Genomic DNA, 26,852 nt, shown 5'->3' on the forward strand with positions numbered 1-26,852 from the left:
CTGTGTAAGAAGAAAACGGAAAACTTTAATTATAATATAATCGTTGTTTGCCAACACGCTCATGTGCAAGTCCGATTGTGATTCGACTATTAGCTGTGAATGTAGTGACACTTACCAAGAGTAGAACCGATAGCTGGACTGCTTTTCGATTACCCTTTTGAGCTGCTCTAGTTTGTCTAGCACCTTAGCGATAATCTTAACGCGTAATTTGTATCCATTGTGGAAGAAATTGTGCAGTGCTCCTTTGAAGCCTTCCTCGTTGAGCTCACGGCCCCAGTATTTGTCCTTTTTCATGTAGTGATCGATGTCTGCCTGGTAGACCTGCATCCCGCAGAGTCGCACCCCGAGCGAGGCGGACGTACTGGCGGCACACTTTGCCATCTGCTTGCTGCGTTTTTCCGCTGAAGCATCGTCCCCGTGCTGACGTGTGCCCATTTTCAGATCCAGGATGCACGGTTGCCGATAGGAGGAAGTAATATTTTCTAGCATCAGGAAATCTGCACATTGTCGTTATGGAAATAGAACAGAAAAAGAAAAAACAGAGATTGTTTGTTAGTAAACCTTTCGCTGTTGAATCAATCAACGCAAGCTTATGGTAAAAAGAAATAAAAATCACACATTTCGCTAGTATGTCTGATGGATTGATGGACGGGCGGCCACTGTGGTTGTGCGTTCCATATGGGATGATCCACAAAATCAAAAAACAAAATTCAGCCTGCAAAAATGACAACCAGCAGCGGTACCGGATCGGTGACTTTGGTCGGATTAGTGTGGATGCGAACGATGCGTGTGATGGACGAATATGCAATGCAAAATAGTGCACGAACATCAGTCGTCGAATCCGGTAACCGAACCGGTTTAGCTGATTGTGATCAAATCAAAACAACCGGATTTTGTGATAAGACGTTCGCATTATAATGGAAACAGAAAAATGTATGCAGAGCTGTCATGTCATAGTAGCCAGTCGTTTAGCGCGGGGCCAGCCAGCCAGTGATCGGACAACACACAGACATTGATGGACGGATGGAACATCGGCATCGCATCGTGCCGCTGTAGCTGATTTCATGTGCGTATGCTAGTTTTAAATGGAAGGGGCGATGCGCGGTTGGCATATTGGCGGTGATATTTCCGTGATACTAACATTGTTTGTTGGAGTTGTCAATTTGTGAAATACTTTTTAACACCTCTGAAGGTATCCCATTCTTATGTATTTTCATCCTGCAAGTAAAAGAAGAGAAATAAGGCAAAAGCCATTGATTAGTGCTAACCAGAGAAGCGTGAGCGCAGTCGTGAGTTTGGAATTTTTTTTTTTGTTTTTAACTACTACTGCTCATCTCAATTCAGAGGACACTGGATTATCAATGATCAATGATAGTTTGGATCTCTGTTCAATCTGAGAAAAAGCAACAGGCACAGGTTTTCTTTGTTTTGCGATAGGTAAGTAATAATTTACCATTGTCAGACCACAGGGCAGAAGAGCGAGTGGGTGAGCCAGGCGTGGATTCGAATTCCGCGACCTTCTGTGAGTGAGACAGTGGAGTCACTGCTCCCAAAGTTTCGGATAGCAGCATAGGTACTATCGCGAACGGACAGCCCAATTTCGAGCCCTCGCTGGTTTGGAGGCAGCGAATCGAGCTCGAGCTATTTGTGCGGCCTTTTCTATGCGCCATTCAAGTCGGTGTCTGTGAGTGTGAACGTTTATGTCGCGCACAGTGACACATCATGAACAAAGCTGTAATTTGGATTACAAAATAGTGGTCATGGCAAGGGAGGGACCAAACAGGGGATACCTACCGAAGTACTTCCTCGCGTTTGCGCTTCGAGGCGGCCGGTTTACGTCCCGGATCATCCCGGAAGCTGGGTGAGTAGCGTTTCTCTAGCTTGGTGCCACCCATCGTTGCGGCCTGCATGACACCTGTAAGTGGTTGATAGAGAAAGAGAGAGAAAAACGGAAATTAGAGCACGATTCAGTCACGCTTGTCGGATCGGATTGGCATCCGACAGGTCCAGATGAAAGTTCTCGTATCAAATGTGACATATCATTTCCGTGTCGGCGAGCAGGTGTAGACCACATCTCAGATGGAATCAAAAATAAATGTATTTTGCAAGAATTTTGGTAAAGAGCAGCAATAAAAACAGATTAATGAATGTAGAAATATAGAACGAAAAATGAAAACGTTCAACATGATTCGGCAACTAGGTTTTTTACACGAGCATGAACATAAACCTCACGAAATTCGCTGAACGGACATAATTCAACAGCTAGGCGTTGTTTTTTTACATGCAAAGTCTTGGCATTACATTCCATTTGTGGAAATTGGTCTTTCTCTTTCAGCAGACTTCACAGCCGCATCCCTACTGCCACTATGAGAATCTTTCCAGGTCGCGGCTCGAACATATGACAACTGGCTTGTAAGGTCAGCGCCCTATGCATTGAACCGCCAACCCGGGTGACAAATTCTCTTTGTGTAATTTCTCTTCTATTAATTACTGAGCGGTTTCCACGTTTACTACTCAACTGCTTGCATAAAATAATATCCTTCGACCTTCGACTTCCAAACAGAATTGTAAAATCTGCAAAAACTTGTACAATCGCGTCACAATAATCGAAAGAGAAAGTAAACAAAGAGAAACTGTCACTTGTTTTGACAAATCAACCGAGAATTGAACAGTACTGTTAACATTCTCGCAAGGCAAAATGGTTCAATTAGGTTTTGCACGAAAATGACGTAACCTTAAAAAAATGATCTGGATGAACATCGTTTGACAGCTATCAGTGGTTTGTTTACATGTTTATTCCGTATCATTCCATTCTGTTCCATGTCATTCTTGTATCATTTCATTGTGTTCCTTTGTTTGCTGTAAAGAGATCAGATTTTGAACACCTACGGCTCGATTAACTATGAACAGATCTTCGGTATCATTACATCTATTGCATTTCTACCCATCGACTTATATACATAAAGTTACATATTTTCGATGATTAATAAAAATTTAAAAAAAAAAGATAAATGCTGAAATTTTCTCCGTTTTCTAAACCACTAAATCTGTAACGCCGTTCGCCCTACATAAAAACAAAGACATCATATCATCAAGATATCCAGCTCTCACATCTTACGAAAAAATCGTAAGCGATTTTGCGAGCATGGCGAACTTGTCTCGTACATACAAGTATGTGAGAGAAATGTTAAATTCATGCGCACCAGAATAGCAGAACTACGCACCCATACAATTGACATGATACGTTCAATATGATGCCCTGACGTAGCTAAACTGAAGACTGATTTCTCTCTAAGCTGACAGGGTCTGACGAAAGGTAATCATTACCATCGAAATTCTGCCTATCTTTGCATTAACGGAAGATGGCATCAACATTGTTATATATCAAATATTTTCCGAATGAATAGTATTCGAAAGCTATGCATTTTCCACCTTTTCTATCAACTCACGTCGGAAGAACTGTTTCTCTTTGAACCGACCCAGTCTCAGCAAGTGGAATGCTGATCAGCAAGCGCGTGAGACATTGATGAAAATAAATGATAGTCTGTAGGGACCCAATCTGAGGAGTAGGACGGATGGGACAAAAGTTCTCATCTGAGAAATGTTGTTTTTGACTACTTTCACTGTGTATGCAGGGGAGTTGTCAGGCTGCAAAATGACTGCGATTACTTTGCACAGTTTACACAGTTTGATTCCGCCAAATGCACAGCATCGTTTTATTTCCGAAGCGATTAGATTTTGCAGAAGATGTCGGCCAATCAGAGGCACCCGAAGATTTGCTGCGCTTGGAATTCTCAAAATGAACCCATTTCTCATCTCCGGGCACAATATGGTACAGAGAACCCTTTGATTTATCCCGAGACAATAATTTTTTTCTTTTTTGCTATCTATTATTCACCCCATGACATTACATTCATTTTGTGGAATTTGGCAGAATCATTGCATGGCTAATACTACGATCCTACTGACACTAAGAATTTTTACATTCATTCAGCTCATGAGGAACCCATTTTCCAACCTTCCGGATCTTTCTCATTTTAGTTTGTGTGTCATCGTCCAACAATCCTTTTTATTTCAACGTCTTCAATATCTTTGGGTCTACCTGTGCGTGTTTGTCCTCCACGCTGGCATTCCCACTTTTAAATTGTTCAAAACACATTCACAGGTCGCGAATGATAAGTTATGTTCCCCGTAAGCTTTAACCATAATTCAACGGCACTTTTTTTTACAAAACAAAATTATGAATCCACACTTCCCGCAAATGTTGTTTACTTGGCAAGAATTTCGACTCGTTCTCGATAGCAAATATTCGCTATACTGTCGATTGAGCAAAAAGAGATGTTTTCCGGCAATCAAAGTTAACGTATCGGTATTAAAATAATGTTCGAATGAAACATTATGGGAATATGTGTTACACAAAAAAGAAAAATTCCTTCAAATATCCTAACCAAAATTTTTCGGTTATTTTGAGTTCTTTAGTCCTACGATAACAGTTGAAAGCACCGTTGAAAAATATGGTTCACCAGAGGAAAAGATCGAAACCACGGAGGCATGTTTAGCAGTCCTTTTGGAAATTTCTTCTCCGACGCGATCAAAATTCGGTCAATAAAGCATCATCTTCCTTCTGTCAAAATGTATTGCTCTTTATAAAATCGTCGATAATTATCAGCTATCGACCGCGTGGGCATACAAAAGACGAGACTACGATTGTCAAATTATGAATTTTATGCATCACGATTGTGCCGCTTTTATCAGTTCCTGATAGCGCTGATGCAAGAAAAAAACAAATTTGCTTCATAATGGAGCAATCTCCATCGTAACAACGTTGGATAGATGGTGCAGCTAGCTATGACACATTTTGTTTTGAGAATCGATTCTGGATTGAATTGACAACAGCAACAACGCCTTATCGGCAAGCGTAGTGACAGCCAGAGCGAAAGATAAAAATCGCACTGTCGATATCTTCCTACGGATCATGTTATTTGTCGCGAGAGTACACCTTGCGGAATTGATTATATTGTGGGCTTATTGACGGTTCCATCATTTTTACGGTTAGGCTCAAAAGATTATTGAAAATACCTAGTTTCAGTTATTTGCTTTGATTTCTATCGACGATAAATTTATTATCCCCACAAAGAAACGTAAGGTAGGTAAGTGAGTAAAAATATTTTCTGATGAGTATTTATAAACAAACCGAATACTGGTATTCCGACGACTCTACCCGGTATTTTTATTTGGCTGACTGCTTCTACGCTATTCGTTTGATACATTGTACCACAGAAGTGTTACTAGTGAGAATGACGTCCCGACATTCGTGTAGAATTTGCGCTACTGAGAGAACCTCCTTAGGACAGTTGCAATTCCACATTTTCGAATGTCCCAAATGTTCAGCATCAAAACTTTGCAAAATTGGTCGTCCTTTTCAAACCTTGATTTTTACAGAAATGTTATGAATGAGTTAACAAATGAGATCGATCGTCGTTTTCTTCCCATTCCAAGAACAACCACGGTTCCCCATTGCAATCCAGAAACTTCCCTCGATGATCTATGAGTTTGTTTATCATAGTTCTGTCGTAATCGTTGAGGTGGGAATTCTTTCGATGCCGGGCATCAGAAACACGTGTACCGGTGCGATCCTCCTCTTAGTCACGATTTGTTTTGAATCGTGTTGCTTGCTCTCTCTACCAATGCTCGGAGACACAGCCCTAATGACCTATCGCGGAGAGGACATGCGGTTCGAAGAATCGGGTGACCTAGATAAACGTGATTTGTCGCCACCGTAACGTTCGTGACACGAGTGAGGTTCTTCCTTAAGGAGGCGTTATCGAATTTAGAATATGTCTGAATAATAATAGCTCGTACACGAGCTACCGTCGTACTAAGAATGATTGTCGTTTGTTTCCATTTGCAGTAGGAGTTTGTTTTTCGAGATTCGATTGATCGCCTGTCAGGTTGAATTGTACTACTCAGATGACCGCCTGGCTAAATAGCTTAGAAGGTTGACATTTTGCTTTAAAAAATTGTTATTATTTCACACACACCTAGGAAAAGATCGTGTAAATTTTAGTTTTTTGAACCCGACATATATGAGCGTCAAAAATGACTCATTTTTACAGTAGATCTAACACATATTTATTATTCTGACAAATATTTTAAAGGGCTAGAACACGTAAATTTACACGTCTGCTAGAAAGGTGAGGTATGTTGTCGTATGTTCGAGCCTAATCTGAAAGAATTCTTCGCACTAGTCATGCAATGGTTCTGTACGCTAAGAATCGGCTGCGGTGTGTGTTGAAACATCATGGTCAAATCCCTCAGAATATCAAGATTATGCTTCAAAAATATTTATTGCTTCTCTGACAGCAGTCTTTTTGGCCCTTGAATGCTGGTACTTTTGACTAAATATATTTGAGAATAGATCGCCAATTATACGCCAGCACAAGCTAATCAAAAGTTACGGTGTTGTCAACTATTTAAAATTTTACATGAACGTATAAAATTCATAACAATTTTTGATATTAGAAGTTTATCGTTGGAATTGTCTTTCAATGTGAAATGGTTTTAAATATTCACCTTCCGTAGCAAACAATAAAAGCTATGCTAGTTTACTACTAGTAGATCGAAACAACTTACCGATCACTTATGGCAGTGGTAGTGAAATTCCCCAGAAAACACTTCACTGGAAACCACACGCTATAAAATCTCTTCTCTGACATACGGCATTTTCAAGCAATCCACTTCTGTTGGATGTAAATCAATGATAGCAATAAAAACACTCGAAATTCCAATCCCATAGCAAAAACAAACGAAGTGGCGTACGGCTCGATGATTTTTGCGCAGCTGGTCGGGACTACTTTCCATCGATAAACATTAAACGTACACCCGAACCACGTTCGTTATGAGCATGGAATCTCTATGGGTTGGAAGCTGTATTTTGAGTAGAGATAAACGTGTCGAGGGTTGTTTATTTTCGTAAATTGAAATCTGACATTACATACACTGCTAAAATTCAACAATTTTTTAAAAGTGTTTCTCTACATAAATTTTATGTTTCTAGGCGCACTAAGAATTCGCTCCATTTGTTTATACATATTGATATCGAATGATTTGAAAATAAGACTAAAATGTGTAATTTTAAGACATAGATCAGTGTCATAACATGTTAGTTTGAAGTATCGCCGTATTGATGTTCATAAGTATACTCAATAAACTTTACATTCGCTGACAATTGCGACAATATTAAGTGCCAAAATATAAATGAAAAGTTTTCTAATAAAATAACAAATGTCTACTGATTTAATCCGATTTTGAACTACGTGTTTCAGAGATTGTTGAGATTGTCATATAAATTTCCGGTGATATTTTCAAAAACCCTTATCCGTAGCAAGTGACTGTTTCCTTTTGTAATAAGTCTTTATAAATGGAACGAAACCTGGAATTATCGAATACCGCATGCTAATGCAACCTTTTTTGATACTCACCAGGAACTGTTTTACTTTTATTTGTATGATGATTCATAACATGTGTTTGTGTTGGAAGGTAATGGAATTGCACGAAAAGGATTTTTGGTCTAGTCTGAATAAATTCATTGCCAAAATAATGATAATTCTGAAACCTATTTTTCATCAGTTTAAATGTATTTTTCTGACAAATAAATTGTGTCAAACGAATTGTATTCTAAGACTAATACATTTGGAATATATTTAAATATCTACTGTTTGATCGATGGAATTTAAGTGATTTACACTTTTTTTTTTGCCCACCACACTCCCCCACACCAAAAAGCTTCAATTTGAAGCCCCCTGGTAGTGGACGCAACTAGTCTCAGCGGAAAAACAAGAAACAAATAGACACTGGCAATAATAATACTAGAAATACAAATTTAATTTTGATACAAAGTCCGCTGAGATTCTCTTTATTCATGGTTTGATGTGCAATTTATTAAAGTGGAATCCCAGTGGAAAAGATTTCCTTTTAAGTGATCCACAATTTAATTACTACGCTATGTTGGACTTGCAATTTAAGTGCGGCAAAATTAAATGTAAAACACTTCACTTTTTGTTCTAACTTTTCGAGTCTTCGATAGGTCGCACCGTTTCGGACATACAAAACGTTTTTTATGGCAACTCCCTTAAAACCAGCTCTTTAATCATAATTTGTTTCGAGTTATTTTTCAATGCGTACTTTGTTTGGAAAATATAAAATCCAATATTTTATTCTTTCCTGGCGAAGTTATACAACATTTTACCTTTGATAAAACCTTGCGCCGATGCGAAATATGCAACTTAATGCAACTGACTTTTACAATGCTTATAGGAAAAGATATTCCTAATAATAGAAAAAAAGCTAAGTGGAACTTGATGAAACTTGAATTTGAAAAATGCTTATTTTTTAAAGGTATGTCGTTTCATTAAATTATAAGTGTTTCTTTCCAGTATGATAAAAAGTTATCACCAGTTCATTTTACATCGTGCTGCATACCGTGAGGAGGTCATCATCACAGTTAGGATACGTTGGTGATGAAAATTTTTACTTTAGATTTTCACTTAAAACTTAGTGCAGACTTCGAACGATTTAGAAGACGCCGGATGACTGAGCTCCTATTACCTATTGCAAGACTTTTCCCCAATTGCTTTTCAAACAAATGTAAGCCACATTTCATGCGAATAACAGTCAAAATAAGGTAACTAAAAGTGTTCAATTAACGCTCAACAGACAATAGGGCTCATAAGTGAACCTTCGCTCATTGGTAGGGAGAAAATCTCAATGGTCAGAACGATCGTTCATCGTTCGTTTAACGTCCAGAACATTTGATTGATAGGACAATATGTTTTTCAAATGTCAAGAAGATGTCAAACTTTTCATTGAGCAAACATGAAACTCAACTGAACTTCATCCAGCAAACAATCTCGCCGAGTTCGAAGCATTTGAGGTCAGTGTTTTGTTGTTAATGAAAGTGTGTTGCTCTTGGTTAGCAAGCTTATTTACGATTCACTCGCTCCAGGTCCTCTCGAGAGCATTTTTCTTGCCAAGAAAATATCGGCATTTCTTCCCGCTGTCTGCGGTACTGCACCAGTGCGTAAGATTGGACCGTTAGACGTTCCGTTGCGTAGAAGATGAGACCTCACTTGACCGTCGAGCGGCTTGGCGCCAAACAACTGCGACGGCACCGGTTTCATGACGAATGATTTTTTTGCGTTTCGCATTTATTTTTCCTTGCGAAGTCACCGGCCACACCCGAGCGGGGAGATTCGCGGATCATTGTCATTTTCTACGCGCTAGGGTGGTTAGCATCAGATTGATGAGTTGATATTTATTTTTTTGTGAATGTTAGACCATGCCTGTTAGAAGTCGAGCATGCGAATCCTAGTACGGAATAGCAAGTTGAAATAATACTTGCTAAACACATGGGCCTGGAGTGTGCTTCGTAGGCCACCCTAATTAACACACCAGCAAAAAAGGCGTCATTCGCAAACTGTGTGCCGCAGAAGAATTAAGTGCCATATTTTTAGACGTCAGGCGCCAGTAACATGAAATAAGATTTGTAAAATTTCTCCTGATGGGACACATGGAACGTGTACTTGACCCCAACGGCATCCTCGTTGGTCCGGTAAAATCTAGTGTTAATATCTGACACCTTTCAGCGAGAATTTCATCACCCTGCTCGCTAGTTAAGTTAAGTTCAAGTCGTGTTACGACAATGTTGTACTGTGGGAGGATAACATGATTCGTGTTTCTCGCAAAACTGGTCCAAAGCACACAAGCTGAGTGGTTGTTTGGGTGACATTTAGAAAACAAATTATGTGACATTTCTTTCCCCAGTCAGGTAGTATTTTGCATCTCAAAAGCGCTCATATCGTGTGAGGTAGTCACCGAAAATTCGCTTCCAAAATAATTACCTACTGTTCCTAACATTGTAATAAAGGAATCCATAATCGGAAACAAGTACAAATGGCAGGGTGTCGTAAGCTTAAAAATTGGAAACATCTGGTGTAAATGACAAACTAGCAGCAATAAAGCACAATTTCTATTGCTATTTCCGAGCGACAGAGGCGTTCACATACGTTTTACTTTCTTTTAGGGATCAAAGGTTCAGAAAAAAAGTAAACAGAAGTCACTCTGAAAAGTCACGGTTTACTATGATTGCATAACAACTAACCACTCAAGCGTAAATATAGCAAACGCAAAACTGCGGTTTTTGTTGTCATTATGTGAACATATGACGCAATGGTAAAATAACATATGTACTGGCATGGTTCAAGCGTTAATTGACATGGCTATTTCAGGAAATTTAATGTTTGTTACCACTTTTTCGTACGATAATTCGATTACCATCTCTTTCGATGATGCACAAATGCCTGTTAAACAATTCCGTTCGAAATATGCCAGAGGCTCCCATTGTGGTTGTGGTTGAACTTGTTTCTTTGAATGTCGAAACGTGACGTTTTCTTTATTATCTTGTTTATGTTACCTTTTTCAGTACAAAACTATATGAATCAGTACAGTACAGTACTGGACAGAATAAAAAACACGTCACCAAATAAGTCTCCGGATTGAGACAGATGGCGTCACTAGTTAAAAATCCTTCGAGCGTTCAATACAGGACCATTTGTCAAAATTTCATGACATTCTATTCAGTAGTTGTGCTTTCAATGACGCTACTTTCGGAAGCTTAGAATCAATGGATAAAAATTCCTTTCTTATCCACCTAGTGGTGTGAGAAGCCTTTCTTCTACCATTTAGATAGCTTTCAAACGCGTCTAAGGCTTTAGATTGCTGCTAGAGTGCAAGCATCACGTGAAGCGTCAACACGCGGCTAAGAGTATATTTGATCAAAGAAAAATTATCGGAGTGAATACAATGCGAAGATAATTCGCATTGCATCTTTTTTGCTTCGATCTGCTTTCCACGCTCAGTCTGACAGCAACCTTAGGAATTGATTCAAGTGTCTCCAAGAAATGTTGACGAATTTAAAAAAGCACACGGCGAGTTATCGGTTGTAAGGTTCCCGAACCGGAAATGATCGCCATAACCTTCCCAAACTCGATCAATGATCTCATAGTAGTTTTTGAATAAGCCTAATTTCGTTCAAAATCGTTGAGCCATCCCCGAAAAATAAGTGCAGATAAAAAGATGCAGTTAGTCGGTTAAGTCACTTATACCATTATATCTCCGGGAATGAAAGTGACAGCCATCCAACCTTGATCAATAAATCAATAGTAGCTTTCAAGCGATCCTAAGTTTGTTGAAATCAGCTAGTCACTTTAGAGAAAATTGAACAGACAGAAAAAAAAAGTTAGTTTTGCCGGTTACGTTACTTATACCATTATATCCAAACCAAAAGTGACCAGAAGTTTGAAAAATTTGCAACTCTAGGGGTCGGTTTTCCAGTAATTCTATATCCTTCTTGTAGATAAAGGCTAAAATCGTTTCGTATGTTTACACTGTTATTGAATGCAAAAATCTATTTGAATTCACCTAGTGGTGTAAAAGTGCTTTTCTCATATTATTCATTACCTTTTATATATTATATATTATATATTATATATTATATATTATATATTATATATTATATATTATATATTATATATTATATATTATATATTATATATTATATATTATATATTATATATTATATATTAAATATTATCGTCGGCCTTCCTCTTCAAAGTGGATGTTAACAGATGACTTATTGGCCATTTTGACAAAAACACGATATTCGACATATACTGACAATTTTACCCAAAATTGAGTGGCGACATCATTTGTAGATATAAAATTACAGTCCTTACATAACGAGAAAGTCGAAGTGTCTCAGTTCAATTTTACATCGATCATGATTTTAAATCAAATGTCCGATAAAAATAATTTTTATTCTCGCGACAGTATCTGTCAGAAGATTTCATTTTTTCTGTGCAATGTAACAAACAATGCAATGTGTCATAGCATTCTTATAGAAAATGATTTCGGAAACCTTGAAAAGGAGAATATTATCCGTTCGAACACTCTGTTGTTGTTGTGAGTTTCGCTCGTATATCGTTAAAACTATTTATCTTATTCAAACGGTTGAGCTTTCGGTAGATTGTAGGGTTGCTCCTGGTTGCGAAAACCAACATCCTAAAGGGAAGTAGGGAATAATCATAAATTAAACTCAAACAGAAGCAGATCCTTTCAAAAAGAAACGTGTATATACATTTTATTGATTTTCCCACTTTTATCTGTCACCAGATTGAATCTACAAAGAGCAACCCTCGTCTCGGGAAAGTAACATAGAACGGCCGCTGCTATGGGGCTGTTTTCAGCACTGACCTTGACCACGGAAGCACGATTTGCTTTCAGCCATAGGAAAGACCATGCAAAAACAACTAAAGCACTCTTCCAGTACTAACCGATACACCAGCACCCCGTGCATGGTTTGACTATTATATGAGTAGGTATGCGGTATACAATCTACAGTGTCGTAAGTGCAGGTGTGATTGAATGCAACCGTGCGGTTGGAAATAAAATTTCCTTGCAATATGCACTCCGAACGATGCTCGCCATAGTACCGAACGACAATGATTAATTGATGGAGATATTGTTTAAAATGGCACTACGGTATCGAGAAGCATTTTTCCATTAATCAAAAGGATTACTTCCTTTTGATTAATGGAAAAAATGCATGGAAAGAATATTTTTAGGTTCATTAAATAGGAATCAGCTATGATAATGTCATTTTTTCTATTACCAGGTTGTCGACTGAAATCGAAGAAAACTCGACTTGGACAAATAAAAACCCAGAGCTTCATTTCATTGGCCCGGGTTGGCGGTTCAATGCATAGGACGCTGGTCTTACAAGCCAGTTGTCGTATGTTCGAGCCCCGACCTGGAAGGATTCTTAGTGTCAGTAGGATCCATAGTACTAGCCATGCAATGATTCTGTACACTAAGAATCGGCTGCGAAGTCTGTTGAAACAGAAAGGACAAATTCCACAAAAGGAATGTATTGCCAAGACTTTGCTTGACTTTGCTTAATTTCATAGAATAGAAATATTAACTTTTCTGTTACTTAATTATTCATTCTTTGTTCGTTGGCAACCTGAAATGAAACCATTTTCTCTTCTTATACAATCACTTCCACTTTAGGACAGTGGGTTATAAACCGAAAGTATTAGATGGATTATTTTTTCGGAAATTATTTCACCGAATTGATTATTTTGCAGAAAATGTAGTACGAAGAGAATTATTTTTTAATTAAAAACCTGTTTTAATCAACCTAGTGGTGTAACGATGCCTTTCTCATATCAATCATACTATCATATATAATACTGTGGTATTCTTCAAAATAATTTTCTTCGATTCTTAAAAGAATAACCGCAATCGGTTTGCTTGACCGTCTACTGATAAAAACTATCAATTGGAAAAGATTTGAGGTCGATATAGAAGTTTTTTTTAGGTTTTTCCCCATTTTTAGTGATGGTATACAATTTTTAACCCACTTTACCCTATATTCGGATCCGCATGAAATTCAGGAATTACGCATGGCACCACAGGACCTTTCATTTGAATCTAAGTTTGTGAAAATCGGTCGCGCCATCTATGAGAAAAGTTGGAACACATATTTTCTTTTTTTTGCACATTTTACCCCATAACTCCCGAACCGGAAGTCGGATCCAAATAATATTCAGGAATTTTGTATGGGTCCACAAGACCTTTCATTTGAATCTAAGTTTGTGAAAATCGGTTCAGCCATCTCCGAGAAAAGTTAGAGCAAAAAAAACGTCACATACACACATACGCACACAGACATTTTGCGTACTCGACGAACTGAGTCGAATGGTATATGACACTCGGCCCTCCGGGCCTCGGTTCAAAAGTCGGTTTTCACAGTGATTGCATAACCTTTCTATATGAGAAAGGCAAAATCTTGTAGCCATTTTTGGTGAGCTGTTTGTAGCCTACTTTGGTGAATACAAAAAGACTTAGTAGTTAAAGTGAGATTGACACAACGTATTTTCATTTACAGTACATGAGAAGATGCAGTGATCATTTGCCGAAGGCCATATCACCAATAGCAATATTCACCAAATGAAACATTTCGTAGAAAGCTAGCGTCAGTAAATTTGTTACTTGCATTCAGTTGACGGAAAATTTCCGCAGAACAACATCGAAATATTGTGCACAAATGGAGCACCGAACTCGAACGGTCACTGAGAAAGACAGTTAAGATGGAAAGAGTAATTGAGGAATTATATACGATTACAAACCCTTGCTGATGCCACAATATTTTACGGTGCGAGTATTAGGTAAGTATTGAACAAGAGTCCATTCCAGAGACATCGATTCAAGTCGAAAGTGTGGAACAAAAGCTTTAGTCTGGCAAGCTATTTGTGACTGCGGTTGAATTTTGCAACCTGTCAGCGAAATATTCATCGAGAAATGTTTACAAAAACGACTTCTACTTAATATTCGAAACCACAAAGATACTACTGTCTTCTGGCTAGATCTTACGCTTCATCATTAGTCGAAATCAACGGTAGAATGGTATACAACCAACAATGTTACTTTCGTCCCATAAAACATGAACCCATTAAATTGCCTGCAAATTCGACCAATTGAAGAATTTTGGGAAACATGTTTCGAAAGCCGAAACCATTCAACAGTTTGAAAACGATTGGAAAAGTATCTATTCTAGTCGCGTAGAAGCCTGTGCTGAGTCTAATGAAAAGAAGATGTGCCAACCAGTCTACAATTGTTGAGAAAATGCGCCAGCTTGCCTACAAATGTTGAGAATCTTTGGTGACAAATACTAAATACTAATAACTTTACACTTTCTGGGACTATTTTCAAAGTAATATTTGATAAACATATATTGACAACATTGGACAATGGGAGGGACCATTAATACACCTTTTTTCAACGATGTGGATATCGAGTTTGCATTTAATTTTGGGGCTTTGTTGCGTTACAACGGCTTGTACTGCGAGCCTGAATACATGAATTCGTCAACCAGTTCGACATCATCGCCGTCTATCAATATTCGCAGTGGAAGACGTAGTGTTTGTTCTCTAGAGCCTTTTCTTCTCGAGTAGTCCTCTTCGACACATTCATAACCAGTTCGATCCGTCTACCTTCGACTTTCAGTACGATGTATGTTTCCATCATCATCTCAAAACTTCGTGTCCCGATGTCAGTATCTTCAGTGAAACAAAAAAGCAGCTCAGATCTTTGAACGGCCGTACATTTCATGTTAATCCTCGCTCTTAGAATCATCCAAGGCTATTGCTATTGAACAAGAGACATGAAAATCTATTACCTGGCAGTAGTTCTAACCGAGACTTGGAGGGATTCGAGGCAGGCGGCCAACAGTCATGAATCGAGTAGAATGGAGACACCTCCTGCATACAGCAGAGACCCGTGTGGCCTACGACTGAAACCCGGGTAGAAGTGATTTGCAAACCAATAACAAATTCTGTTATTAAAACCAAACATCTCAATGGTAGAAATTAACATTATTTAGTTTGAAATAAGAGTTAAAATATCAAAACTCATAACAAAACTTGCATGAGAAAATAGCTACAAAATATAAAATTCTGTCATTGTAATATGAAACCAAGAACAAAATATTTATAGAAGACGAATTTCTCAATTATTTTATATTCTAGCATTTAGAATAGACTAATATCATAAGTATTTCTCTTATCTGATTCTGATGCAGTTTATTCAATAGTATTTTATTTGAAGATAGAACTACTGGATCAATTTACTCAATGAAATTGGAATAGCTCATCAATAACGAAATAAGATATTATAACTAATTTTGATGTTAAACAGATATTGTATAATTTCTTGATTTCTTGGATGCAATATCACGAAAATATCAAGTATCGCTATGATAACACAGAAACATCAAGCCAAGATATGATGGTAAAAGTTGTTATTATTTTGATCCTTGTTTGCTATTTACACCTACCCGGGAATACATCCAGTTTGGTAGGGGCTTACGAATTCCTTAGCTATTGGTAATATATGCCGACAAATGATTCGGTTGTTAAATAATGATAGTTGTTTTTACCTTATTCATGTAGAAAGATTATGCAATCATTGTGAAAACCGACTTTTTAACCAAGGCCCAAGTGTGTGTGTGTATGTGTGTATGTATGTAACAAAATATGCACTCACTTTTCTTAGAGGTGGCTGAACCGATTTTCACAAACTAAGATTCAAATGAAAGGTCTATTGATTTTCTTCCCGATCCGACTTCCGATTCCGGAGATATAGGATGATATGTACCATAAAAATGTAAAAAAAGCACTCACTTTTTTCAGAGATACCTTAACCGATTTTCACAAACTAAGCTTCAAATAAAAGGTATTATGGTCCCATAGCCTGCTGTTGAATTTCATTTGGATCCGACTTCCGGTTTCGGAGTTATATGGTAATATTTGAAAATTTGAGAAAAAGTTTGCACGCAATTATCTCTGAAATAACTCAACCGATTTTCGCAAACTAAGATTCAAATGAAAGGTCTTATAGTTTTCTAAAACTTTGTAAAATATTTCATCTGGATCCGACTTCCGGTTCCGGAACTAAAGAGGGATAAGTGAAAAATTACCAATTTCATGAGTATTTTTTACGAACGATGGTTAAAAACATGTACAAATCCTATAAAATTATCTGAGAAATTTTTCTAGTTTGCAGTGCTTGTTAGTTTGTGGGCTTAAAAACTTAATTCGGCACTACTGGTCCCCCCCTTTCGAGTTCCGGAAGCACCGAAAGTGGTGATGAAAAACTCCAAAAATAGAACTCACTTCGATTTCTCTGCGATGCTTGAACCGATTTTCGCAAATCTTGATTTGAATTAAAGCTCATATTATCTTTGAAGCTGCTGTGAAATTTCATCTGGATCCGACTTCCGGCTTCGGAGTTATAGGGTGAAGTGTGTTCAATATTGTACACGGTCACATAAACCGGCGAAACAAAACACTTAAAAAAAATTCTAAACTGTTCTCAAAACTACACAAATCGATAGCCATTATCAGGCAACTAAACGAACCGATTACCATCATTACACCACTAGGTGGATTAAAACAGTTTTTTTTAGATAAGACATAGACCACTATTCCCATCCACTTCAGTGGCAGAATCTATTCCTCTCAAATATTAGAAATCATCCAGAGTAACACTCTATCCAGTATTTTCTCCTCCAAGGTCAAATTTGTTTCCTGTTGTTCTTGAATCTTGTGTTTCACCATTCAGATGCTGGGTACATGCCTCTTGGATCAATTCATTATTTTTCCATTTCCTTCGTGTTACCTTACGGATCCCGTTAAATATGCAACCTTTTTTCTTAGTCCACAGGTTACCACTTTTAATGTGGAACACATTTTTGTTTTCTATATAGGGGTGCAAACTAGAAACTCAAGAAAAATACATGTAAAAATGTGGTCAGGTTTTTAACAATTACAGCTCAGTCAATTTTGTATCAATTATTAATATCATGTCACCATTTGATTGGAAATATTTCTAAGTATTGATTTGAATGCTCATAGTCATGTATTTTCAATTTTATATCATTGAAATGGTGATTAATAGCTAGCAGTGTCCTATTTTGCATGCAAAAAATCTCCAGCATACCGGATTTCCCTGCCATAGTCGACGGTTTTGAAGGAGTAAGCGATATATCAAAGGGAAAGCAGCGCTCTGATTGGTCAATCGATGCAAAAGCGAAGCTGTTGGAAGCACGCGAAGCTATAAATATAAGCAAAATTATAGCTAACGTTTCAGTCCTACACGTAGCTTGCTAGAGGTAGGTTGTTGCTAGACAGCAAGACAAAAAGTGCCATAAAACGATTTGAGGCTTTAATTGCTATGCCCTTATCTGGTGTCATGAAAGATTGGATGGAATCCCATGTTATGTCGTTTCGCCTGAGAAATTGACAACTACCCCAGGGTAAATTTTGAGTGCATAAGATTAATTTCTTATTTATATAAGATGAACTCGATTGATAATGAGAAAAAGTTTATCGCTTCAACCGAAATTGCAGAATGGTAGTAATGGATGGTAGAGAAACGCTATAAAAATAACTACTTGCATACAAAACTTGAACACAAGCTTTGCAAAAAGAAGCTTAAATATCGATATCTGTATCGCAAGCATGTACACACATATAATTACATACATTTGGGCTATTGATGTAATTTCGTCGTCTAAAAAACAAATACAAATCATGACAAATATAGTCTATATTTGGGGTTCGCGTGTTCGGTGTTGGTTCATAATAAAGACTAAGCAGACTCTCGTGCATTTGCGGATTCAAAAGTGTGACGATTAATTGAAAATGTCGATCAGTAGAAATTTTGGTTGCCTTGTTCCACATCAATGGCTCGAACAACCCCATGGGGCTGATCCTTGTAGTTTTTCATTTGTTTAGAAACATTCGCTAACAACGTGTCGTATCTACAAATATAGTGATTAATGGAGCAAAAAGAAAGGTTCACATTTTTCAAGTATGTGACACTTTATGGCACAAATTTTAACATCATACAAGTTCAAATAATGGACTAAAAACAAGTTAATTGTCGTCGTAAATGAAATATCGCTCTTTTCTGCTAACAAAAAGGAAACTTAAAGAAGAGCTGACGCAGTGTGCGCTGTTAAACGTATGGGTAAATAAAAACAGAAGGAAACTTTCAAACAAACATGTTCAAAACATAATGTTTCCCTATCGTATACTTGTGTATCTTTATCGACGATAATCCATGGCAAGAGAAAACAGGCAAAATGGTAACATGGCACGTAAAAGGATTTACTTTTTCTACGACCTGAGAGAGAGTGAATAACAACTGATGTCATCTAATGCAAAGAAAAATTCAATAAATAACACAATGCACATGGCAGTTTACACTGGAGCATACGAGTTGTACACGTGCCTGGTATCTGCAATACTTAGCCTGTGTGTTATTGCGGATTTTAAGCCATTTATAGAGAGCCGATCCCAAGAGATTATGGATAAATAACTCATAGGTTGAATAATGGCATTTAACTCGATTACAGAAATTCACTGGAATGACGTTTTTGCTAGAGAAACTGGGTTAGTTTTAACAAACGAACGACTTTGACTGAAGTAGTTTAATAGTGATAAATTTGGGTGCTGGAGTGTTGACAACAGCTAACTGTTCATTTCTGTACTGTTCCCATTGTAAGGGAGAAAAAAACTCAAAATACCAATCGTCTCCACGCGAACTGTGCGCAGTTTTCCGAAACGTACGACTGCATGACGGACGGAAAATTCCTTTCAGTTTCGGTCACACCGCCACCAACAGGAATTTGGGCGGAATCCCGGCCAATAAAAAGTGTTTGGACATGTTTATTGCCAAGTGTTCCATTCCGGCTGCCATATTTCAACATTTCATTACCTTATTAAAAACTCACCATAATAATAATAATAAATTTTTAACTCACTTGACGCTGGGTCGGGCATTCAACCACAAAATCAGCATCACCTGTCCTGGCACTCATGTCGCGCCAAATTTCTCCTTTATATTCCCTTCCATTGCAATTATTACGCAATATCTTATATTTGAAGTTAAAATTAAAGTATTTTCTTCCAACGGATCGCGACAGATTTTCGGAAAACAAAATTTCGGCCCGCTTGATCCGACTCCTCGAAATTGTCACACATGATCGAAATCATTTTGCTCCGAAAATAAATTTCAATAGGATTGGACCGGTTGGCACCGGTTTTCAGATTTACGTCGATCCAATTTTGGTCAGGATTATCGCACACTGGATGGTGGTTCCATGGAATGAGTGGATTTGATGAGTCAACAGATGGGCTGAGTAATCATTCGTATAATCGTTACGGGATAATTCATTATGTTTTCAAATGATTTAAAAAAAAATCTCATCAGCGATAAAATTTAACTTGACACAGTTACGATTTGAAAGCTAATTAAAACATTTACATGAATCGCTTCAGCAATAGATGCAGGAGATATTTGCTTCGGTGCGTTTCAAACACGGTTTATAAGGATTTTTAGCAAAACTTTCCCCAACGATTCATTCAATTTTTATCAATATGTTCATTAATTACTGTATATAAACATTTAGGGGTTTTTTGTTTTGTGCAAAAAAGCACATATTTTGTTTCAACTTTCTTTGCGTTTCGCCTTCTTGCTTATATATATCTGTATATATGTATATGTATATTATATATATCTGTATATAACTTTTCTAGCGATGGAGGAGCGAAATTCTACAAATTGACCGCAAAAATGTTCAAATTATTAATCTCTAAAGCAGCAGGAAAGGTGGCAAAATCAGGACTTACTTGATCCGATTTGGATTAAACTTTGTACACGTCTTCAGTATAACTAACCATTAATTATGCACGGACAGAGAATTGGATCCGTGATCGAAAATCGATCATTTCTTCTGGCAGATGGAAGCAGACGTCGAGGCGAGAAGATATGTTCATTAATTACTGTATATAAACATTTAGGGGTTTTTTGTTTTGTGCAAAAAAGCACATATTTTGTTTCAACTTTCTTTGCGTTTCGCCTTCGGCTCGCCATTGCTTATATATATCTGTATATAACTTTTCTAGCGATGGAGGAGCGAAATTCTACAAATTGACCGCAAAAATGTTCAAATTATTAATCTCTAAAGCAGCAGGAAAGGTGGCAAAATCAGGACTTACTTGATCCGATTTGGATTAAACTTTGTACACGTCTTCAGTATAACTAACCATTAATTATGCACGGACAGAGAATTGGATCCGTGATCGAAAATCGATCATTTCTTCTGGCAGATGGAAGCAGACGTCGGGGCGAGAAGACGCATTCAAACAGCGGCATCGGAGAGCGCACCTTCTGCGTGGTTGAAAACCTCAAACGCTCAGGTCGTAGTTCTCATTTGTCTTCCGGTCGTCAAGGCGAGAAGACGCATTGAACCACTCAAACAAGAGCGATTGCATCATACAACAGAGCTTCTGGTCGTTTGCATTGGAGCGAAAGAAAACGAAAAGGGGACAAAATTATATAAAATCAGCCGTTCTAATGGCTCTAAATATTCTCTAAAGAACTATTAAGATTACTTCTATGCAAATCGAAGGTAAAAATTATCTGTTTAGTGAAAATCCAAAACAATTTGATTTACTTCGTGCACTTTTCGCTGTGCGAAAATCGTTCGAGAAAAATGTTCCGAATTGTACTAAATATCGTAGAGAATTCCACAATTTGGTGCTTCTAAAAGGTAGAAATTAATCGTGTACAGCATATTGATAGATTCTTTCAATGGAATATGCAAATCCGAAATGAATAATCGACGTCAAAAGTTTCACAATTCACACAATCAATCAGCTATCAATTCGAATTCGGAAGTATAAAGAAATCGTGTCAGTTTTATTCGTATTCACGACATCCAGTTATGTCTCTGACATTACACACCCGTACTTTTCAAATTTACTGTTTTAGTCATGGCGTTTTTAATTGAAAAACACTAGGGGCGTCGATTGACATTGCACTATTTTCACTTGCGGTGAGATTTCGAAGCCCTTCATCACCACTGCTTCAATGAACAGCGAAATATACATCGAAGAATGTTTACAAAAAAGACTTTTACCCATGATTCGAAGCCACAAGGATCCTGTTGTCTTCTGGCCAGATCTTGCTTCTTGCCACTGCTCGAAATCAACGGTAGAATGGTATACTACCAAAAATGTCACTTTCGTCCCAAAAGACATGAATCCACCAAATTGCCCACAACTTCGACCAATTGAGGAATTTTGGGCATTAACGAAGGCACATCTTAGGAAACATGTCTCGGCAGCCGAAACCATTCAACAGTTCGAAAAAGATTGGAAAAAAGTGTCAAAACTTGTCGCCAAGAAGTCTGTACGGAATTTAATAAGGAACGTTCGCAAGAAGGTGCGCCAGCTAGTCTACAATGGTTAAGTAGCAAATGTTGAGAATAATATTCTGTTGTTGTAGTCTAATATTATCAGTATATCGAATTAAATTTAAATATCTAACACTTGTGAATTATTTACAGCGAAATCAAAGTGCGTCCATACTTTCTGGGACAGTCTTTAGCAAAAAAAATTAAAAAACGTGCACTCAGTTTTTTCATTGAAGGCCCATAACCAGGGTTGCAAACGGTACTGGAGAATGACACGAAACAGCAGACATTCAAACTGCGTAAATGACAGCAGTCGCCGATTGTACTTCGCCACGACTGCAGAAGATGAAAAACGTCGTAGGTCTCATGACATTTTCTCTCGTGAATGTCGCCGTTTGCTCTCATCGATAACTGTTCTAATCTTTTCAATCTGAGAATGGCTAGCCACAATAAACAGTAGCTCCTTCCAAATTCAACAACTTTCGAGAGGCAGTCGCCAACAAGGCTTAACTTTGAAATTCATTTTATGTCGATTCTCATGAGGTGTAGGGGGACATGCACAAGAAAGTCTTGCTTCCCAATGCAGACGGTTTTTTGTGTGTATCCTTACGTGTTTTGTTTCTCTGCACTCCCGTTGGAAGGAAGCGGTTCAGTGAGAAAAGCAAAGTAAATGCTTTGACTTCCAGAATTTGGATGCACTTTTTCGATCAAACAATTGAAGCCCGTTTAGCATGAACCAGAATTGTAGAAGTAATAGGAGCGCAAAACTTATTGTCTCTGCTGTAAGATTTCTTGCCTTTGCGTCATATTAGAAAGGCAAAAGCTGCGCTCCTGATACTTCGTGTATGAAATTTATATAAATAATTGTAATATTTTTGAAACATCTGCATGAGCAAGCTTTGTGATTGAATTTTTTCAAAACTTTAATTGAACCGGTAATAAAGACACCGCCGTTCGCATTAAATTTATCGCCACAGATCAATCACAGCGGATATAACAGTCCCGTTATGAAAATGTCATGACATTTTGAGCTCGTGACATTCTCGAAACCCGTGACCAAAAATGAACAAAGCAGCACTTATCCAGCATGTACCTACACTACCACAAAGCGAACGCTGTGGCTTGACTGCTGTGAGAGAGTTGGACAAAATTAACTGCTCTCAATATTGCTGTCGTGTGTCGTGGCTCTCATGATTGCGCCAAGCTCTCGTGTCATTGCGAGTTGGCTACTGTTGAACGTAGCAGCTGCGCATATCGTTGGCAGTGACTGTCTTATGCTTGGCAACAGTATAAAAAAATGTCAAATTTTCGCACCCCTGCCCATAACTATCTATTGTACTTAATTTGAATCCGACATCCAGTTTTAAAACCACAGTGCAATGAGTGTGCGGTTTTAAAAAAAAACTACGATTTAGATGAAAGTTTTAACGATCTCATCATCAGTTGCTGTTAAATATTGTTCAGTTCCAGCTAATGGTGCCGGAATTATAGAATGATGATTGTTAGAATTTTGATATATAGGAGACGTTGCAAAAAAGGTATTGATAGGTTGTATTCGTTGATGGTCAAGCAAACTCACTCTCGTTATATTGGTTTTTAATTTTCGGCTCCAGAAATACCGGAAGTTATGGTCAAATTTGACTTTTCTTGTAATTCCATCTACTGATTCGACATTCGGTTCCGGAATTACCGGGTTATCAGTGTGAAAAAATAGAAAACCTTCATATGAGTGACGACTTTCAAGCATTCAAGAAAGGAAATAAGTCTGACGCTTCCAATTATCGTGGGATTGCGGCATTATGCGCAGTTTTCAAGTTACTCGAAATTATTGTCCTGGATTTTATCACTCACAATTGCAGTAACTACATTTCCGAAACTCAGCATGGTTTTATGCACAATCGTTCAACTTCAACGAATTAACTCTCCTACACATCTTTTATCATCCGTTCTCTTGAAGCATGTCTTCAAGTTGACGCAATCTATACAGATTTCTCCGCAGCCTTCGACAAGATGAATCATCAAATAACAGTAGCTAAGCTCGATAGGCTTGGTTTCAATGGATCCTTATTGAGCTGGCTCCATTCATATTTAACTGGCCGCAAAATGACTCTAAAAATTGGAAACTGCTCGACGACACCCTTCGCCGTTAGCTCTGGAGTACCCCAGGGCAGTCATTTGGGACCAGTTATATTTTTACTATACCTTAATGATCTCAATTTTTTGCTGAAATGCTACAAGCTGTCCTTTGCTGACGATTTCAAGCTATACCACCAGGTTAAATCTCAAGAAGACACAATATTTCTACAATCACAGCTTGATTCATTCGCCAATTGGTGTCAAATAAACAGAATGGCATTATACGCCTCAAAATGCTCTGTTGTTTCATTCTCTCGCAAACACTCGTTTATAAGATACGAATACAACATTACGGAAAAAGTGCTGAAACGCGAATCATTTGTAAAGGACTTACGAATTATTCTTGATGCCAAGTTAAACTTCAAAACCACATTGATTATATAATTTCCAAGGCTTCAAAGCTTGTAGGATTTATTTTTAGCATAACCAAAAACTTTGTCAATGTACACTGCCTTAAGGCATTATATTGTGCACTAGTCCGTTCGACGCTTGAATATGGCGCTATTACTTGGTCAAATTGACGATGAGCGCGTCAAAGCTATCCAGCGAAAATTTGTTCGGTTTGCTCTACGCAATCTACCATGGAACGACCCTACAAATCTACCTAGTTACCAAGATCGCTGTAAACTTATAGGCTTGGATCTATTATCTGTTCGTAGGAATGTCTCAAAAGCAGTTTTCATAGCCGATTTGTCACAATCACGTATCGATTGTCCCGAACTATTACAATTAATCAATTTCGATATTCATCGTCGTAGTCTGTGTTATCACTCCTTTTTAAGATTACCTTCCGCCGGAACAAACTATGGATTTAATGAACCATTTATTAGTATGTGTCGTTTATTCGTTAACTTATATAATGTCTTCGATTTTCATGTATCTCGAAATGTAATCAAACGATTTTTTCTTAGTCACTTATCATGTTAGTTTTAGAATCAAAGATTGGTACAAAGATGAGGAGGTTTTATGCCTGCTGGAGGCAGAGGTTTAAAAAATCTCAACTCCAGTGGACTTTTCCCTGCTCCACATACATGCATACATACATTATTGTATTTTCGTTCAACCCCCACTCCTCTCCACCATTCTCCATTGGAAACTAACTAGATTCGCTCGCCGAAGTTAACCCGGTCGTCTCTTCTTCTTTCTCTCTGTCTTCCACCATGCATTCTTCGATCACTAATGAAATCTACATGCTGATTCTAAACCCGTCGTTTTCTCTGCCTTCCACCATCTTTTTGGCCACTAATTAGATCTTCATGCCGATCCTAACACAGTTGCTAGCCCAAGCTCGTGTACCACCTTCTCCACCAACCCTTGTATACTATTCCCACTCTTTTCTTCTCACTCACTTTTTAAGCAAGAGTACTATTACTGCCATGTAAAGCTTAGCGTCATCAACTAGTTATAGGGTTATAGATTTAGTTTTAATTGTTAGTTTCAATTGTTAGTAATAAGTCTAAATGTATCTGTTGGATCGTTGTAATCTGTTGATACAAAAATGAGAAGGTTTTATGCCTGCTGGAGAGAAAGATTAACAAATTTCATCTCCATCGGGCTTCTCCCTTGATCCATGAATAAATAAATAAATAGATGGAAAAGCGGGGCGTAATCAAACTAATCGATCTTAAAACTATTCCAATTTGTTGGTGGTATTAGTTGATGGTCAAACAAAAGTACTTGTTTCCTTTCTAGGATCAAGGAACAGTTTTTGAAGAATCCTAGAGTAATAAAACGTTGCTCAAAAAGTCCCCAGGTCTGACAAAAAAAAAACACTTTTTACGATATTTGGATATTATTAATCAATGTATATAATTAATATTGAAGAAAAATACAATACTGTCAACTTCGTTTCAACATTTCTACACCACTTTCACTCCATGATTTCTTTTTAGTGTCAGTTTCAGCGACGACCTCATCATTCGATGAATATCTCTTTCCGACAAACTTCCGGCGCAAAGAACACAGCACCCACTTTGAAACATATTTTTTTCATATTCAAGAGCTCATGCAAAATTCCTTTTTAGATAACGACAGAATGCACTTTTGAGACGATTTTCGGAACAACAATAACATTTGGACGACCAGAGCGTTGTGCATCATCGGTGTTCAGAACCACGTTTGAACTTAGCACATCAATCGATGACCGTTAGTTTGTTTTGAGCAGAGCCCGGAAAATGCTCATTAAGGTACAGGTTCAGATTTTTTCGTCATCAAAAAATAGATCAACCACAAAAAATTCTACATTGATTCTGATCTTTCAAAAGTAGCGTTACTAAAAGCACAATAACTAACATAATAATGAACCGAATTTCATGAAACCTATTGTATTATTATGTTAGTTTCTATTCAGTGATGTCATCTGTCTATCAGACTGAGGACTCATTGACAAACGCTTATGAGAAAGGCATGCATCATTGCATCACTCGGAGAATTAAAACTGTTTTTCAATGCAACCCATATGTTCGTTGTATAGCGAGTATCAGCAATAATCAGTGCTGATCAGTAGTTTGGGTTCAATTATGTACCCAATGTTATACAGTTAGAAGGAGCAATTCTTAAATTTTCAAACCAAAACATTTAAAAATGCGTTATGTAATTGATTTTACAGTTAATTGAATAACTTTGACATCAATTCTAATTTTACATGTTATTATTTTATGATATACGTCATGTGTAAGTTTCATTTTATCTAAGAATACAATTTCAACCGATTAGTAGGATGAAAACAACAACGCCGCTATGCAGTGACAACTTATCAGCTTGGTTTGATTTGCAAGTTTTTCGAAAACAAACACCAGTGAGTCATATCCTGACTTTTCATGTCCATTCAATATTC

The 26,852-nt window shown here is 37.6% G+C and overlaps 1 protein-coding gene across 2 annotated transcripts in view; it reads right to left on the reverse strand.

The window, feature by feature from the left end:
* LOC131436024 (uncharacterized) overlaps positions 1 to 26,852 on the reverse strand; it is a 156,253-nt gene that overhangs the window by 10,911 nt on the left and 118,490 nt on the right. For both annotated transcript variants that reach the window (XM_058604445.1, XM_058604444.1), the window contains 3 exons: positions 1,795 to 1,915; positions 1,142 to 1,218; positions 116 to 497 (listed from right to left, as the gene is read on the reverse strand). In XM_058604445.1, coding sequence (XP_058460428.1) covers positions 116 to 497; positions 1,142 to 1,218; positions 1,795 to 1,915 — 580 coding nt within the window. The remainder of the gene's footprint in view (positions 1 to 115; positions 498 to 1,141; positions 1,219 to 1,794; positions 1,916 to 26,852) is intronic.

The sequence above is a fragment of the Malaya genurostris genome, chromosome 3 (assembly GCF_030247185.1).
Source record: "Malaya genurostris strain Urasoe2022 chromosome 3, Malgen_1.1, whole genome shotgun sequence".
Lineage (NCBI taxonomy): Eukaryota > Metazoa > Arthropoda > Insecta > Diptera > Culicidae > Malaya > Malaya genurostris.